This window comes from Neomonachus schauinslandi, chromosome 2 (genome assembly GCF_002201575.2).
Source record: "Neomonachus schauinslandi chromosome 2, ASM220157v2, whole genome shotgun sequence".
Taxonomy (NCBI): Eukaryota; Metazoa; Chordata; class Mammalia; order Carnivora; family Phocidae; genus Neomonachus; species Neomonachus schauinslandi.
In genome coordinates, this window is record NC_058404.1 from 96,330,708 (window position 1) to 96,350,179 (window position 19,472).

Genomic DNA, 19,472 nt, shown 5'->3' on the forward strand with positions numbered 1-19,472 from the left:
GAACCTATTAAAATTCTTAAGAGAAAAATAATCAATCTTAATGTACCCAATCTATTTTGAGGCTTTTTTCCCCCTTCTATTTCCTGTGTATTTCTCAACAGTTAGATTCTTTGAAAATATCAACATTCTTCCCTGTGTCTTTCTTACATTCTCTATAAAAGGACTCTCTTTATTTATGGATTAAAACATAAAGGCAAGTGTTACCCTGGAATCTGGCACAGTTTAGCTTCCCTACAGAGTTATTAGAAAAATCTTACTTAGGATTTAGCTTTCGTTTCTATGGAAATTGCCTGAACTCTTTCATGTATTTGTTCCTCCACGAAGCATTCAAAATTTAAAAACAGAATAAATTTAATTTGTAGTTTAATCTGTAATGCATATATATAAATTGAAAACTATTGGCAATTAAAGGTTGTAGCATATATGTGATTTGTGGAAAAGAATCCGTTTTTTTTCTTTTAAGGGCCAAGGCACTCTCTGCAGGACTGTTGCACAAACTGTGTCTTACTGAGATGACTAAAGCTTTGGAAACATTAGTCATGCCTTTCAATGCTTTTCACACATTTACTTATTACTCATTTGTGACCTACATTTTTATCTAGCAAATATTTCATGTACTCCTTTTTGGGGTATGGTTTCTCTTGTGAAAAACTAAAGGACAAAAAGAAAATTACCTACTTGTGAATTTTGATCTCACAAATGTTAATGTTTAAGGTTGCTATTCCCATTACTGAACTCTATAGGCTAATGTACAACGTTACTGTAATTGTTTCTTGGCATTCCTTAAGACAACAGGCAAAGTATCTTTTCTTTTTTTTTTTTAAGATTTTATTTATTTATTTGACAGAGAGAGACACAGTGAGAGAGGGAACATAAGCAGGGGGAGTGGGAGAGGGAGAAGCAGGCTCTCCGCTGAGCAGGGAGCCCGATGCGGGGCTCGATCCCAGGACCCTGGGATCATGACCTGAGCCGAAGGCAGACGCTTAACGACTGAGCCACTCAGGCGCCCCGCAAAGTATCTTTTCTCTTAAACTATTCCAGTGTACCTTAGGAAAAATGACATTTAAAAAAAAGAACATCTGACAAACAAAAAAAAGGAAGACATACCACATAATTATGATTTTTGAAACGCATTATAAGTTTGGAAAACTCTTAAATGTTAAAGTAAGATGAGAGATCTAATTTCTATTTAGAAAGAAATATTTATCTTTCTAAGTTCACTGTACTGGAGCTCTTACCTCACTAACCAATGGCTTCTTTTAACTCTTACCCACAATCCTGAAAATAACAAAAAGTCTAAAAAAGAGAGAAAATAAAAAATCACAAGGCAACTGGTTCTGACTTTTATTTATGATCCCCGAGACTACCTTGATTTCCTGCGGAAGCGTGAGCCATCGAACTCCAGGGAGACCGTCTAAAAGCACTGCACTGGAAGCATCATATTGTTGTGCGCTCGGACTGGCACCGGAATGTAGTTTAGCAGGCTGAAGTGCTCTTTGAAAGAACAAGTTGAAAAAATGATCCAAACGAGGAACATTCTCAACCTGGCAAAAGGCACTGAAGAAACAAGGGTTGTAAGTCAGAACAACATGTGAAAACGGTGGTTATCTTTTGTATGCTCCTAAAGAGACTGGATCTTTCCCAACTACACAGGCTCTCTTCCTTACTCCTTATGAAGAATTACTGCTATGTTACTGATGGAATGTGTTAAGAAGTTCATCCTGTCAATATTTTTTACCCAAAAACCTACTTTCAAATGTACTGAGTAGATGGTATTATGGAAGAACCACAGGGCTAACACAAATGGTGTATCTACAATAGAATGGGCTGGAAGTACCCTTTTTGTGGGAGGGGGGAAGTAAGTTGCTTTTACTTATCTCTTAACCATTTAAATTCCCAATATCTTTCAGGCAAGATGGAATAATAAAGAGATTTTGAGCTTTGTAATAGAACATATCGGGCTTTGAATCTTTTTTTTTTTTTTAAGATTTTATTTATTTATTCATGAGAGACAGAGAGAGAGAGAGAGAGAGAGAAGCAGAGGGAGAAGCAGGCTCCCAAGGAGCAGGGAGCCCGATGCGGGACTCGATCCCAGGACCCTGGGATCATGACCTGAGCCGAAGGCAGATGCTTAACCGTCTGAGCCACCCAGGCGCCCCAGGCTTTGAATCTTATCACTGCTTTTACTAGGTAGGTATCTTTGTCAATATATAATCAATTTTCTATGCCTCACAGGGAAATAACCAGCTTACAACTTAAAAAAAATTAAGTCTTTTTAGTCTTATCATAATTTTTCACAATGTGCCTTTAATATCTTTCATAATTAGAAAAAGGCTTATTAAAAATTGCTACAAAATGACTACTAACAACATCTTGGATCCTTACTGCTTCTTGGTCTTAAGAACTCAATGGATCTTCACATTTACTATCTTAGTTTGCCTTTCTCACCAGAACAAGAAGAAACTAAAATTTGCTGCCAATTTGGCAATAATTCCAAGTCAATGGAATCTGAATTTCAAAATGAAATTTACAGAAATTAAGAGTCCCTCTGCCCCTAACCTATTCCATTGCAACCTGCAGAACAACCCCAATTGATTGTCTTAAAGTATGGAATTCATTGCAGGAATTTAATCTTTAATTATCTCTGGTTTTATGAAAACATAAAGCTTTAATTAAGGCAAAACATAGCAAGGTTTGCTCACCCGGTGTAAATTTACAGAGGTAGTTTACAACCATACCCTTACTCTTCATTGGCTAAAAATTTTCTTATTTAACAGAACGTAAAAGCACTGTTTGTGGCTGCCCGGCCTTTTGTAGTTGACACGTTTGGAAAATGCTAATTAGTAACTGGGTTTGAGAGGGATGTGTCTCTTCAGAGGCTCGGAGGAGAACTCTGCAAACTAGACAATACCGATGGCACAGTCACAGAAAATTCTTTCAAGGCTGCTTTGAGAACAGCAACAACAAAGATCCATGATGGATAAACAGACAGCTGATGCTGCTATGGTTTAGGAAAACGTATAAACTGTTTTTGGATTTTTCTATTGATATACTCTTAGGGCTTTTAAAGCAAAGGTATCATTTTAGTTCACTGAAGTTCTGGGACTTAGAAAAATCCCACAAACAGAAAAATCTATTTTTCATCCATAATTTTATGGGTTCAAATGTTGAAGTTACCTCAAACTGCCTCCTTCAGATCAAGAAAGATGCATCATATTTTACCGTAAGGTTAAAAAAGCAAGAAGCAGGAAAAATATGCATAATATGAGCCCATGTATATTAAAAAAGTATGTGGACTGTATTCATATTGTATAGAAAAGATATGAAATGATACACATGAAACTAGTCAATAACTTTTTTACTGTGTCATTTATTTATTTAAATAGTGCATTTTTTTACTAATATTTTTTTAAGAAGAACCACATTTTAGGACAATAAATTTGACAATGCTCTCATAAAATCAGAGAAAAACACAACATTTAAAAAATTCTGTATCTCTTCTGTATCTGTTTTGAAATGCTTGTACATTTGCTACTATAGAAGTCTGTCAAATCAGAATATAATTGTGGTTTTTTCACTATTTCACATTATTTCACTAAACTAACATGAGACCAAAAAAGAAAAAGCAATGGATCAAGTGAAAAACTGCCTAGAACTATAAAATAAAGCCAGTAATAAAGGATGAAAAAATTAGAGGAAGAAGAAAAAAAACCAAATAACTAACTTGCCAACCAAGGAAAAGTATTAAGTGCAAAAGGGATTTAGAATCATACACTTAGGGGCGCCTGGGTGGCTCAGTTGGTTAAGTGACTGCCTTTGGCTCAGGTCCAGATCCCAGGGTCCCGGGACTGAACCCCACACATCGGGCTCCCTGCTCCTCGGGGAGCCTGCATCTCCCTCTCCCTCTCCCTGCCGCTCCCCCTGCTTGTGCTCTCTCTCTCTCTGTCAAATAAATAAAACCTTTAAAAAAAAAGTAGAAATATCTTCACTTTAAAAAAAAAGAATCATACACTTAAAACTTGAGATTCATTTTTTATGAGCATTGATATCTTCATTATTTTTTTTAAAGATTTTCTTTATTTATTTGACAGAGAGAGAGATAGTGAGAGCAGGAACATAAGCAGGAGCAGTGGGAGAGGGAGAAGCAGGCCTCCCGTGGAGCAGGGAGCCCAATGTGGGGCTCGATCCCAGGACCCCGGGATCATGACCTGAGCCGAAGGCAGACGTTTAACCGACTGAGCCACCCAGGCGCCCCATCTTCATTATTTTTTAATATTATTTTTTATTAACTTTTAATTCCAGTATAGTTAGCATACAGTGTTATGTTAGTTTCAGGTGTACAATATAGTGATTCAACACCTCCATACAACACCCAGTGATCATCACGTCAGGTACACTCCTTGATCCCCATCACCTATTTCCCCCATCCCCTCACCTACCTCCCCTCTGGTAACCATCAGTTTATTCTCTGTGACTAAAAGTTTTTTTTAAAAAAACAAATAAACAAAAACTTGAGATTCAATTCACAGAAGTACTTACCTATCTAAAGAACCATACATAAATTTTAAGGTTTGGGCAACATCTCCTATCATATTCCTTAGCTGAGGAAGAGGAACTCTAAAAAAAGCACAAACGCATTTATAACATAACCAAATGATACATATCTAAAAGAAGCAGAACATTTTTACATTTTATACATAAAGAATGTGAAAAGTCTGTGTGTCAACCGCTAGTATAGCTGGCTGTTTACTGTATTAGCAATAAAGACTCCGATGACTAGATTTGGAATTCTAGCATGGGTCTAGTAGGGACTTTGATATCACCACCTATACAGAAATTATTTAAGCCTCTCTAGGGTTTAGTTTCCTCATGTGTAAAGTGGGGCAATAATCACTAAGCCCTTCTCAGGTTCATTTTGAGGATTACATAAAATTAATGCATATAAAGTAGTGCAGTACCTGGGCCCATAGAAAAAAATGCTAAATTCTTGACACTTTCCAGTATTACCCAGATCTCAAGTGAACCTCCCAACTCCGGTGACCAAAGACACCCCTAAATGAAATAGAGAAAGGAAAGAATGTAGAAGAAAGAAATGGACTTAACATTTTTTTCACTGAAGCCTGATAAAAATCCTACAAAGTAGGTCTTATTATTCCTATTATATGATGGGTAAACTGAGGCCCAAGAAATTAAGTAACTTGGGCAAGGACACAAAGGGAGTAGAACCTGCTTGTGGGCATCCATCTTCTTAGTTCTGAAGTTATTCTACTAGCTCACAAGGACTTCCTGATTGGGTTTCCCACTATATACTGCAGCCATCACAGGAAGATGATCTCCCCTCTGAAAACACATATTCCTGGATTATACACCCCACCCAATTTTCTGTGGGGTAGCACTTTTCTCATTTTGCTTGTAAAAGGCACAGTGGCAAACAGGAAGATACACAGGCTGTGGCATTAAGACAAATGGGAAAAAAATCCCAGGGCTGCCACTTCAATTACTAACCACATGCACAGCATTGGAGGCACAAAGACCTATTAATTGGGAATGGGGAGGTGCTTGTGCATGATCTCTCAATACTCTATTTCTCAATTTGAACATATTAGAATCATAATTCCTATCTTTCTTTTTTTTTTTTTAAAGATTTTATTTGTTTATTTGAGAGAGAGAATGAGAGACAGAGAGCATGAGAGGGAAGAGGGTCAGAGGGAGAAGCAGACCCCCTGCTGAGCAGGGAGCCCAATGCGGGACTCGATCCCGGGACTCCAGGATCATGACCTGAGCCGAAGGCAGTCGCTTAACCAACTGAGCCACCCAGGCACCCAATAATTCCTATCTTTCACGGTTATGTGAAACAAGATGGAATGAGGAAAAGAATCTGGCACAGAGTGGAATAAAGGTGATCTTCAAATTCATTCCAATTTATCAAGCCAAGTTCTCCAGGATAGGAATGACTAACATTTAGGGACACCCTCTATGCCTACCACCGAGTAAAAAAGATTGGGAAATTGGCTAGAACATCCCCTATGCAGCACAACCTTGATCCAGAGCTCAGCTGTGACCACCTTTTTTCGGCTTCAGAGTAAAATCCCTCCTGCAAACTGTCTCTATCTGCATAATTAATTTGGCTGGTAGCATCAGAATGTGGCTGAGCAGTCTCTGCTCAGTTCTTTAGCTGGGCCTTCCTTACCCTAGTCTGTCTACTATGTGTAGCATACCACTGCATTACCTGCTTTCTTTCATCTACCTTTTGGGCTATTATAAAAGTTGAAAGACAAATGTTTTACCCTGCCATTATATCCTAAAGTAGCTTATAATCGGTTTTCAAAACAACTGTATTTTTCATAATCCAACCCACTGGCCTAAGGCAGCACTCTAGAGGGGTTCCTCAGAGTCCCTTTTTAGACAGAAAAATACAAATTAGCTGGTTAAAGAGAGACACCATGTAGTCTATGTCACAGCACCATTACCCCTCACGTTAAACATTCTGAACCACACAGGAAACACAGGAGACAAATGAAAATGAAAACACAATGGTCCAAAATCTTGGGGATGTAGCAAAAGCTGTTCTAAGAGGGAAGTTTATAGCAATACAGGCCTACCTTGATAAATTTTAAAAAGTATCAAATAAACAACCGAACCTTACCCCTAAAGGAGCTAGAAAAAGAACAAACAAAGCCCAAAGGCAATAGAAGGAAAAAAATAACAAAGATGAGAGCAGAAACAAAATTTTTAAAAAATGTGAACCACGCATTCATGATAGATCTTATCTCTTTCTGTCCCAAATTAGATACCTTTAAAACACAATTGTTTTGATATTTTTCATTGTAGCCTCTTTTGGAGTTCCTGTTTGTGGTATAAAAACATGTCCACAAATTGTTCAGTACTCTTCCCCTCAAGAGGTAGGGCTTAATTTCCCTCCCCCTGAGTGTGGGCTGGACTTAGTTAACTCACTTCTAACAAACGGTATATGGTGGAAATGACTGCATCATTTCTAAGACTAAGTCAGCTTCCCCTCTTTCTCTATTTTGAAGAAATCTATTTCTCTATCACTTGCTTTGGGGGAAGTCAGCTGACATGTAAGGACACTCGAGCAGCTCTATGGAGAGATCCATGTGGCAAGGAATTAACGCCTCCTGATAATGGCCATGTGTGTAAGTCATCTTGGAAGCAGATGCTCTAGCTGCAGGTCAGCCTTCAGATAACTGTGTCCTTGGCCAACATTTTGACTGCAACATTAAGACAGATCCTGAGCCAGAATCACCCAGCTAAGTTGCTCATGAATTCCTGACTCACAAAAACACCTATGAGATAATAAATGTCTACTGTTTTAAGTCCCTAAGTTTTGGCGTAATTTGTTATCCAGGAATAGATAACTAATACACTGCTATATAATGAAAGAAATCTGGTTAACAAAATTATCAATAGAAAATAGTCATATTTGTGTTCAGATTGGCTGTATAATGCATTTTATAATACTTTTTTCTTCCTTGGGAAGCTTAAAGAAACACCAAAAGAAAAGTTATCTAGGGGCACCTGGGTGGCTCAGTCGTTGGGCGTCTACCTTTGGCTCAGGTCATGATCCCGGGGTCCTGGGATCGAGCCCTGCGTCGGGCTCCCTGCTCGGTGGGAATTCTGCTTCTCCCACTCCCCCTGCTTGTGTTCCCCCTCTCACTGTCTCTCTCTCTGTCAAATAAATAAATAAAATCTTAAAAAAAAAAAAAAGAAAGAAAAGTTATCTAAACTGGCATTCCCTTAAGTTGTGTCATTCACATACTATAGTATTTATTTTGATATTTGATTACTATTTGGCAGATAATATATGATTCTATGGACCAAAAAGTTAAAACTAAAATGTGTTCATAGTTTAACAGAAGTTGCCCACTTTTTTTAAAGCAGGGAAGAGTCTAAATTACAAGTTTTAAAAAAATCATTGAACAGGGACACAAGACTCGTCTAACACTAGTTAAATCCCTCTCCTTGGGGCTGTTCTCCATATTCCTATCCCATTTCCCGACAGCTTTTAATGCCTAATGACATTAGGGAAGCAATGTAATAGAAAGAATTCATAAAGACTCTCCTTCAATTTGCAATTCTGCTTCTTGCCAGTTATGTGACCTTTGGCAAGTTATTTAATCTTCTCTTGGTTTTACTTTCCTCATTTATAAAATGGGGCCAGGGATCACAAAGTACATCTGGGGATGATTTTGAAGATTAAATGAGATTAATGAATGTAAACTACCTAATGCAGTCCCTGGGTTCACGGTCTGCTCATTATAAATGTCAACCCAGCTCTTACCTCCAACTATAAAAATAAGATATATTTCAAAATACTTGCAAAAAGTTAAGAAGGAGAAAATGATAATACAAGATATACCATTAGAGACGTCACTTTAAAGTTAAATATTCGTTACAGTTGACCCTTGAACAATGCAGGGGCTAAGGGTCCCAATACCCCAGGCAGTTGAAAATCCAAGTATAACTTTTTAACCCCCCAAAACTTAAATACTAATAGCCTACTGTTGACTGAAAGCCTTAGTGATAACATAAACAGTTGATTAAAACACATTTTGTATGTCATACGTATTATACACTGTATTCTTACAATACAGTAAGCTAGAGGAAAGAAAATGTTTATTAAAATGTTATTAAGAAAACCATAAGAAGAGAAATCGATACCATAAGTTTGTATCATCTGTTTACAAGATGAGTCATCTATTTGTTAGTACCTATGTCAATACTGGCTTATAGAATACAAGACACTACAGATGTTACACGTGTTACTAACACTAAACATCCAAAATGAAAAGATAATGTTAAAAAGAAATTCATATCTATTTACAGACAATCCATTGATAACGAAGCAGCAGCAATATGATTGCTTTATGGTACCCTAGTGTAACTGACAGTATTGCTTCATGGTAGCCTAACCCATACACTAGAGAATGAATCATTAAAACATTTTTAGGAAATACCATATTATATTCATAACACAGTACTGGAAACACTGTTACATTTTTTTAAAAATCACTTACCTGTGATAATAGACTGATACGCAGTTTTCCCCCGTTACAAGAAGGAGAGGCATACTGCATGGTAATATAATTTTTTTTTTAAAGATTTTATTTATTTATTTATTTGAGAAAAAGAGAGAGAGAGAAACAGCATGAGAGGGGAGAGGGTCAGAGGGAGAAGCAGGCTCCCCGCCGAGCCAGGAGCCCGATGTGGGACTCGATCCCAGGACTCCAGGACCATGACCTGAGCCGAAGGCAGTCGCTTAACCAACTGAGCCACCCAGGCGCCCGGTAATATAATTTTTTGAAAGCAAAATTATAAAACAGAAAACTAACACGTTATTAGTTTTATATTAAATATCAATCCCCTTATGTCTAGGTAAGGGTAGACTGTTCCCTTCCACACGAGTCTTGCACACGGTGTTCTACACAATCAATATGTAGACGATGATGATGATGACACAGTTCTTGCTGTACAATTATCAGATTTTCACATGAAGACACACACATACACAACAGGTAAGTTTATTAGCTATTGGCATGGCAATTATTTACTATTCATTAAGTGGAAGTGGGTCATCATAAAGATCTTCATCCCCATCATCTTCATGTTGAGTAGGCTGAGGAGGAGGAGCAGGGGTTGGTCTTTCTGTCTCAGGGGCGGCAGAGGCAGCAGATGTGGAAGAGGAAGGGGAAGCAAGAGAGGCAGGCACACTCGGTGTAACTTTATAGAAATATATGGTAATTTCTCTGCTTTTTCGTTTCTCTAAAAACATTCCTATATTATATCAAACCTTCTTCCACCATTTGCTTTGTTATCAGTGCCCATATCATAGAAGGGTCCATGTCGTAAAAGAAGTCCAAAGCAGTCATGAATAATCAGAACCCTTCTGCCAGATTATCTACTATCAATTTGTTTTCTGGCACTGCTATGTGCACTTCTATGTCTTCTTCTTCATCATTTAGCACTGGTTCATAAGTATTCATTTTCATCAAGTCATCTTCTGTTCATCCCTCTGATGTGGTATCTATTAGCTCTTGAATTTCTCCAAGATCTCTATCTTGAACCCTTCACCTCCCCGGCCCTGCCACCTTTTTGCCATATCCATGATTTGGCATGATTTCCTTAATCGGCTCTTTCATGATTTCCTTGATTGGCTCTCATAAATCCTGTGAAGTCATGCACAATATCTGGACACCATTTTCTCCAGCAGGAATTTATTGTTTCAGGCTTGATGGCTTTCATGGCCTTTTCTATAACAACAATGGCATCTTCAGTGGTGTAATCCTTCCAGACTTTCATGATGTTCTCTCTAACGGGGTTTTCTTCTATTCTTTCAATTCTGACAATCCTTTCCACCGAGTACCATGTGTAATGAACCCTAGAGGCTGAATTAGAGATGCTGTGTTTGGGGGCAAGTAGACTGACATTTTCAGTGTTGAACGCATGGGGTTTTCGGGGGCCAGGGGCATTGTCCAATATCAAAAGAATTTTCAAAGGCAAAGTACTTTCTGATTTTAGGGACAAAGCATCAATGGAACCAATCCAGAAAAAGGGTTTTCAATGTCCAAGCCTTCTTGTTGTACAACCAAAAGACTGGCAGCTGGTATTTATCTTTTTCCTTCAAGGTTTGGGGTTTACGAGCTTTATAGATAAGGGCAGTCCTGATCATAAATCCAAATGCGTTGGCACAAAACAGTAGAGTTAGCCTATTCCTTCCTGCCTTAAATCCTGGTGCTCACTTTTCTTCTTTACTAATGTCCTATGCAACATTTTTTCCCCCAAAATAGGGCACTTTTGTCTGTATTAAAAACCTTGAGGCAGATATCCTTTCTCCTCACTGATTTTCTTAATGGCACCTGGGAACTCATCTGCTGTCTCTTAGCAGAATCTGCTTCTCCTGTTACCTTGACATTTTTAAAGTTAAACCTCCTTGTAAAATTGTCAAGCCATCCTTTGCCAGCATTAAATCCTCCCGCTTTAGATCTTCCACCTTCTTTTTGCCTTAAGTTGTCATATAATGACTGCTTTTTCTTAAATCATATTAGAGTCTATAGGTATGCCTTTCCTATAGCAATCCTATACCTACCTAAAAGCTGGATTTTCAATACACGATAAAAAGCTATTCCACAAAAAGTGCAGTGCTTTTGCACCTGCTGGCGTAACTGAAGTGACAACCTCATGCATTTCCTTTTCTTTTTTACAATGGCCCGTATGCTGGATTTACCTTGAAATGGCAGGCAACTGCAGTTGCAGACCTCAATCTTTTTTTTTTTTTTAAGACTTTATTTATTTGTCAGAGAGAGAGAACAAGCACAAGCAGGGGGAGCTGCCGGCAGAGGGAGAGGGAGAAGCAGGCTCGCCGCTGAGCAGGGAGCCCAATGCGGGACTAGATCCAGGACCCTGGGATCATGACCTGGACCGAAGGCAGATGCTTAACTGACTGAGCCACCCAGGCACCCTGCAGACCTCAATCTACAGTACATATCAAGCAATTCAACTTTTTCTTATAATGTCATAAACTTTTCTCTGCTTCTTGGGAGCACTTCCAGCATTACCAGTGGCACTTCATATGGGTCTCCTGGTGTTATTCAGGTTTATGCACTGCACTAAACACAATGAAAAATATACAAGAACTGTGAGAAATCACTTTTTACTGCAATATACAATTTACTGGAAAGACAAACTGCTCATACAGAGATGATCAGTGTCACAGCAAGTTTTAAGCAGATAATCATAACACGAGCTCACTGCAATAGCAATAGGAGGCGGCAATGAAATTATTACAGTAGTACAGTATGCACTATAGTTAATTTTATGCAGTTATGAATTAATACTGCATCTTTACATTTGTTCACATCTCTCTCAACTGTGAATTGCTCCATCCAAGTGTTTGATAAATTTTTATGAGTTTTGATAAATTTTAACTTTTAATAATAGCCTTGTATATATTTTATGGTAGTAATGATAAAACAGACTAGTATCTACATGTATTTTATGCATTCATGATATACCTTTTTCTCAATTTTTTCAGTATTTCTAGGCTATGCAGTTCATCTGCAAGTTTTTTCATACTGTCACAAATCTCCAAAAATTTTTCCAATATATTTATTGAAAAAATCCCCACATATAAGTGGATCAATGCAATTCGAGCCCATGTTATTCAAGGGTCAACTGTATTTTTGTCAAAGGTGCTCAACATCAGGGCCAAACACCTTTCTGCTTGACCTATAATTCTCCAAAATCTCCAACAGTAAAAAACTATGAACACATAAAATCCAAACCACGAACTTGTCAAAAGTTTGAGCAGAGAAGGTCATTCTCTCAGACATTTCTGTACTGGCCACATCTCAGAAGGAAGTGTACTGAAAGCCCTGCCCTTACTAATTGTTCCCAGCACTTTTCTGTTTTTGTTTTAATTAATTAATTAATTAATTATTTTGAGAGAGAAAGAGAGAAAGAGCAAGTGGGGAGAAGGGCAGAGGGAGAGAGAGAGAATCTCAAGCAGGCTCCATGCTCAGCGCAGAGCCCGACCCCAGGACCCTGACATCATGACCTGAGCTGAAATCAAGAGTTGGATGCTTCACCAACTGAGCCACCCAGGTGCCCCTTTTCTGTATTTTTTAATACCAAATTAACATGGTAGCTATTGCACTGGTGTAACAGATCTTTTTAAACTGTAAAACTGTTTGAAGGAGTTTGCTTTTGACAAAAATATCATTATTTTAATGAAATAGACTTTGTTAGCAGTATTTTAGAAATGATTTTAAGGTTAAAAAAAGATCTCAACTTACTTTTCAGCAGGCAGGCCAATTAACAACAACTTGTCAGATTCTTTCCAATAAGCCACATGGATTTGTTTCTCATTTAAAAGAAGGGATGAGCTAAGAAAAAACAGAGTGAAAATAAAGTTAGAATATCTTTAACGGTCATAAAATTATAAACAGTCACTCATAAAAGATTACACATGGTATGATTTAAGAACTGCATGCTGAATAAGCAAATTTCTTGGCATATACCTAACTGCCACACAGAAAGGGAAAGTAATTATATAACAACAAAAATATATTCTGTGAAATATTTTTTAAAACCTACAAAAAGCTCTGGTCAAACAAAAGTAGAACTATTACAGCAAAAAGTATTGAAATTCTTTCATTAACATTAAATGATTATATGCTATTTTTTTCAAAAGAAAGCTTCCATTAATAGGCTAATTTAACAAATCTTTTCTCGCTGCCTATTTATGAACATGATTTATTAAGAGAAATTACAAAAAAAGGAAGACACGGTCCCAGCTCACAAGATAATAATTCAATACAGGACATAAGTACATAGCAAATAACCAAAATATGAGTCAGATTTAAACATGTTCTCAAGGAAACGTTTAGAATAATGTATATATTCATTCTGATGATGGTTTCAGGGTCTATACATCTCTGTTGAAACTGATCAGATTGTACATTTTACATATATGCAGTTTATTATACTTTAATCAACTTGGAAAACAAATTAAATGTGATCTAAAAAGAGATATAATAATGAATTATGAAAACATAGAAAGTATAATGATTCCATCCTGTAGTGCGGGTAGGTGGTGGGAAGAAAATAAAATAAAAATATATTCAGTGTTTTTTTTCTTTAAACTAGAATACATATATCAGTCTTTATCTGTTGAGTCCTTAGGATTTAATGTATCTTCTATACTGCAATAGATAAGTGTGTGGGATTTTAAACATAAATAGATTCTTTTCAAAAGGAGTATTACTTTTGCCTTAACAAAGTTTAAAAATAGGGGTGCCTGGGTGGCTCAGTCGTTAAGCGTCTGCCTTCGGCTCAGGTCATGATCCCGGGGTCCTGGGATCGAGCCCCGCATCGGGCTCCCTGCTCGGCGAGAAGCCTGCTTCTCCCTCTCCCACTCCCCCCGCTTGTGCTCTCTCTCTCGCTGTGTCTCTCTCTGTCAAATAAATAAATAAAATCTTAAAAAAAAAAGTTTAAAAATATATATGCTTTTTGACAAATACTAGATTCTTTTTATAGTCATACATTAATATCACTACAGTTTTAAAACAGTGTATACAAGACACGTATTGCTAAGGAATCCCTGAAATAATCATCACTTTCATATTTATAGTTTCACAAAAAAGTTTTTCTACCTAATATTACTGTTTCCCATGTTTAACCCATATCTTATCATTAATAACAAGATCTAAACATCAAGTAAAATAACATCTTTCACTTTAAAGTGAAAAGAAAAAAATCAAATCCACATGGAGAAACTTAAAACAAATTTTCTTTCCAATAAGATTAAAAAGGAGGCCTGCACCTTGAAAACATTATGCTAAGAAGCATCACAAATAACCACATATTATGATTTCATTAACATGAAATGTCCAGTACAGGTTTTTTTTTTGGATGTGATGAAAATATTCTAAAATTGACTCGTGATGGTTGCACATATCTGCGAATATATAATCACCAAACCATACACTTTAAATGGGAGAATTGTATGATAAACTATATATCAATAAAGCTCTTTAAAAAAATAAAAGGAGGGCGCCTGGGTGGCTCAGTTGGTTAGGCGACTGCCTTCGGCTCAGGTCATGATCCTGGAGTCCCGGGATCGAGTCCCGCATCGGGCTCCCTGCTCAGCAGGGAGTCTGCTTCTCCCTCTGACCCTACCCCTCTCGTGCTCTCTCTCTCTATCTCATTCTCTCTCTCAAATAAATAAAATCTTTTAAAAAAATAAATAAATAAATAAATAAAAGGAGGCCTACAACATGCTTTTTCTCCACATCACTATTTAAATTATTTCCTTAACGCTTAATATGTATTGTTATTTTTATTATAATCAAATGCATACTATTTGCTAGGCATTATGATAGTTTTTAATCTTTCTAACATCCTCTTCATGTCTTACCATCACTATTTTTTTAAAATTGTTAAGTTTTTATTTAATTTATAAAAGAATAAATATTTAATTAATTTAATTAAAAAGAGTGTAATATTAGTGTCAAGTATACAGTATAGTGATTCAACACTTCTATACAACACCCGGTGCTCATCACCTATTTAGCTCATCTCCCTACCCACCTCCCCACTGGTAACCAGCAGTTTGTTCTCTATAGTTAAGAATCTGCATCTTTGTTTGCCTCCCTCTCTTTTTATCTTCCCTTTGCTCACTTGTTTTGTTTCTTAAATTTCAAGTGAGTGAAATCACCTGGTATTTGTCTTTCTGACTTATTTTGCTTAGCATAATACTCTCTAGCTCCATCCAGGTCATGGCAAAGATAAAAGACTTCACTAAAAAAGAGAAATACGGGTCAATATCCCTGATGGACATGGATGCAAACATTTTCAATAAACTACTGGCAAACAAAATCCAATAATACATTAAAAAAATCATTCACCACGATTAGGTGGGATTTATTCCTGGGTTGCAAGGGTGGTTCAATATTTGCAAATCAATCAACATGATACATCACATTGATAAAAGAGAGGATAAGAACCATATCATTTCAACAGATGCAGAAAAAGCATTTGACAAAGTATAACATTCACTCATGACAAAAATACTCAACAAAGTAGGTTTATTTTATTTATTTATTTTAAAAGATTTTATTCATTTATTTGAGAGAGAGTAAGAGAGAGAGAGATCACAAACAGGGGGGAAGGATAGAGGAAGAAGCAGACTCCGTGCCGAGCAGGACCCTGGGATCATGACTTGAGCCCATGGCAGACGCTTAACCGACTGAACCACTCAGGCACCCAACAAAGTAGATTTAGAGGGAACATACCTCAACATAATAAAGGCCATATATGAAAAACCCACAGCTAATATCATCCTCAATGGGGAAAAACTGAAAGCTTTTTCCTTATGGTCAGGAACACGACAGGGATGTCCACCCTCACCACTGTTATTTAACACAGTACTGGAAGTCCTAGCCTCAGCAATCAGACAACAAAAAGAAATAAAAGGCATCCAAATTGACAAGGAAGAAGTAAAACTTCCACTATTTGCAGATGACATCATACTCTGTATAGAAAACCCAAGAAACTCCACCAAAAAATGGCTACAACTGATACATGAATTCAGTAAAGTCCCAGGATACAAAATCAACATACAAAAATCTGTTGCATTTCTCTACACCAATAATGAAGCAGCCGAAGGAGAAATTAAGGAATCAATCCCATTTACAATTATACCAAAAACCATAAGATACCTAGGAATAAACCTAACCAAAGAGGTAAAAGACCTGTACTCTGCAAACTACAGAACACTGATGAAAGAAAATGAAGAAGGACACAAAGAAATGGGAAGACATTCCATGGTCATGGATGGAAAGAACAAATATTGTTAAAATGTTTATACTTCCTAAAGCAATCTACACATTTAATGCAATTCCTATCAAAATACCACCAGCATTTTTCACAGAGCTAGAACAATCAATCCTAAAATTTGTATGGAACCACAAAAGACCCCGAATAGCTAAAGATATCTTGAAAAAGAAAAGCAAAGCAGGAGGCATCACCGTTCTGAACTTCAAGCTCTATTACACAGCTGTAATCTAGAAGACAGTATGGTACTGGCACAAAAACAGACACATAGATCAATGGAACAGAATAGAGAGCCCAGAAAGGAACCCACACCTATACGGTCAATTAATCTTCAACAAAGAGGAAAGAATATCCAAAAGGAAAAAGTCTCTTCAACAAGTAGTATTGGGAAAACTGGTCAGCTACATGCAAAAGAATGAAACTGGAGCACTTTCTTACACCTTACACAAAAATAAACTCAAACTGGATTAAAGACCTAAATATGACACATGAAACCATTAAAATCCTAGAGGAGAACACAGGCAGTAACTTCTTTGACATTGGCCATAGCAACTTCCTCCCAGATATGTCTCCTAAGGCAAGGGAAACAAAAGCAAAAATAAACTATTGGGACTACATCAAAATAAAAAGCTGCACAGCAAAGGAAACCATGAGCAAAACTAAAGGCAACATATGAAATGGGAGAAGATATTTGCAAATGGCATATTTGATAAAGGGTTAGTATCTAAAATCTATAAGGAACTTATAAAATTCAATGCCCCCAAAATGAATAATCCAATTAAAAAATGCACAGAAGATATGAATAGACGTTTTTCCAAAGAAGATATCCAGATGGCCAATAGACACATGAAAAGATGCTCAACATCAGTCATCATCAGGGAAATGGAAACCAAAACTACAATGAGGTTATCACCTCACACCTGTCAGAATGGCTAAAATCAACAACACAAGAAACAACAGGTGTTGGTGAGGATGTGGAGAAAGGGGAACCCTCTTGCATTGCTGGTGGGAATACAAACTGGGGCAGCCACTCTGGAAAACAGTATGGAGGTTCCTCAAAAAGTTAAAAATAGAACTACCCTATGATCCAGCAATTGCACTACTAGGTATTTACCCAAAGAATACAAATACACTAATTCAAAGGGATACATATACCTTGATATTTATAAAGCAGCATTATCTACAATAGCTAAATTATGGAAAGAGCCCAAATGTCCCTTCACTGATGAATGGATAGAAAAGATGTGGTGTGTGTGTATACATATAAATATATGTATATATATATAATGGAATATTACTCGTGTATAAATATAAATATGTGTGTGTGTGTGTGTATATATATATATATATATATATATATATAATGGAATATTACTCAGCCATAAAAAAGAATAAAATCTTGCCACTTGCAATGATGTGGATAGAACTAGAGAGCATTATGCTAAGTGAAATAAGTTAGTCAGAGAAAGACAAATACCATATGATTTCACTCAACATGTTTTTTTGAATGCAAATTTATACACCAAATGTAGCCTCAGTTACTAATGTCTTGAAAATGAGTCCCACGGTTAAATATAACTTTCATTTAGAAAAACAAAGAAATTCTCCTTCCTATTGTCTTGCAGATCTTATCTTTTAAAATCACAGAAAGTGTCATTTTTACCAGAAGATGGGAAAAGTTAAAGCCTTAGAAAATTTAACTTTACATTTTATGTATTATGGGCTCTTAAAAATTTGAGACAAATGCTTTTTTTGGTAAAGTCTAAAATTACTGAATTAAGGAAGAAAATGGTTGGTAATCCCATTTATTTATTTTATTTTATTAAATTTATTTTCTTTTATTTCATTTATTAATTTATTTTTTATTTTATTAAAAAATTACTTTTTAGGGCGCCTGGGTGGCTCAGTTGGTTAAGCGACTGCCTTCGGCTCAGATCATGATCCCGGAGTCCCTGGATCGAGTCCCGCATCGGGCTCCCTGCTCGGCAGGGAGTCTGCTTCTCCCTCTGACCCTCCCCCCTCTCATGTGCTCTCTCTCTCATTCTCTCTCTCTCAAATAAATAAATAAAAAATCTTTTTAAAAAAATTAAAAAAAAAATTACTTTTTAAAATTTATGTTATTAAAAAAAACAAAAATAAAACTCAGAAGTTTTGAGCATTCTCCTCCCATAAGTTAACTGTGGCATTTCAAAGTCAGGGCTTAATAAATCAATGTGGAATGGGATATGTGGCTGTATAACTGACTATATGGTGTATTCTGTTTTTCAAAAAATTATTTCACATAAGTCTTGCTTATCCATCATTGAGTGAACTTGCACAGATGATACTGTATTCTGACTCCTCTTCTTAAAGTGTATGTTTTCTGTATTTTTCTGTCATAGTTGTAGAACATGAAAAATTCGGTGTTCAGTCATTCTTACCAACCACAGAAGTATTGCTTAGCAAGTGAATAATCAAGACAAAAACATGAAAAAGCCCAGACTCAACATAATGCCATGCTTAAGAGATACCGTCTTCATGAATAAATTCTAAAATATAGGTCATTAGTCCAACTTTGTTATTTAAAGTGTGCCAAAACACCCAGATTTACAGCTGTATTAAGAACCTACAGCTTTATATAGGTGACTGGTAGAAATAATTTGGGCGAGAAACAAAATACCTGCAGATACCATATCTGCTGTATAGATATCTATATTATAGATACAAATACATTTGTATAATAGATATTTGTATTACTATTTTGTCAGAACCAAGGTACAGAACTGAAAGAAACAGAATTAAAGCTAAATAAAAATAAATTCTTACCTAGTAACTTGTGTCCCAGTTACATTTTCCAACATGTCACAGAGTGTGAGAAATATCCCTCTCACACTTTTAAGTTTCTGAGATGCATCAGATACTGGACAATGATAAAGAATTTCCTGCTGTTAAATGAAAAGAAATAGAAATGATCAACCTCCCGTATTTTCCAACCATTATTTTGGTCATGGAAAGTTCAGAATTTACCATGAAGAAAAGAACAAAAAATGAATCCTTTCAGCTTCAGAGGAAGCTTTATTCAAACAAACACAAGGAGGGAAGTATGTCTGGAATTTTAACACATTATCTAGTATTTAAAACAC

General features: G+C 36.5%; 1 protein-coding gene across 1 annotated transcript in view; it reads right to left on the reverse strand.

Moving 5' to 3' along the window:
* The window catches only part of INTU (inturned planar cell polarity protein), an 80,384-nt gene that overhangs the window by 21,501 nt on the left and 39,411 nt on the right, over window positions 1–19,472 (reverse strand). The window contains exons 5-8 of the mRNA XM_021681469.1: window positions 19,156–19,274; window positions 12,810–12,899; window positions 4,540–4,617; window positions 1,368–1,557 (exon numbers count right to left, since the gene is read on the reverse strand). Of these exons, the coding sequence (XP_021537144.1) occupies window positions 1,368–1,557; window positions 4,540–4,617; window positions 12,810–12,899; window positions 19,156–19,274 (477 nt within the window). The remainder of the gene's footprint in view (window positions 1–1,367; window positions 1,558–4,539; window positions 4,618–12,809; window positions 12,900–19,155; window positions 19,275–19,472) is intronic.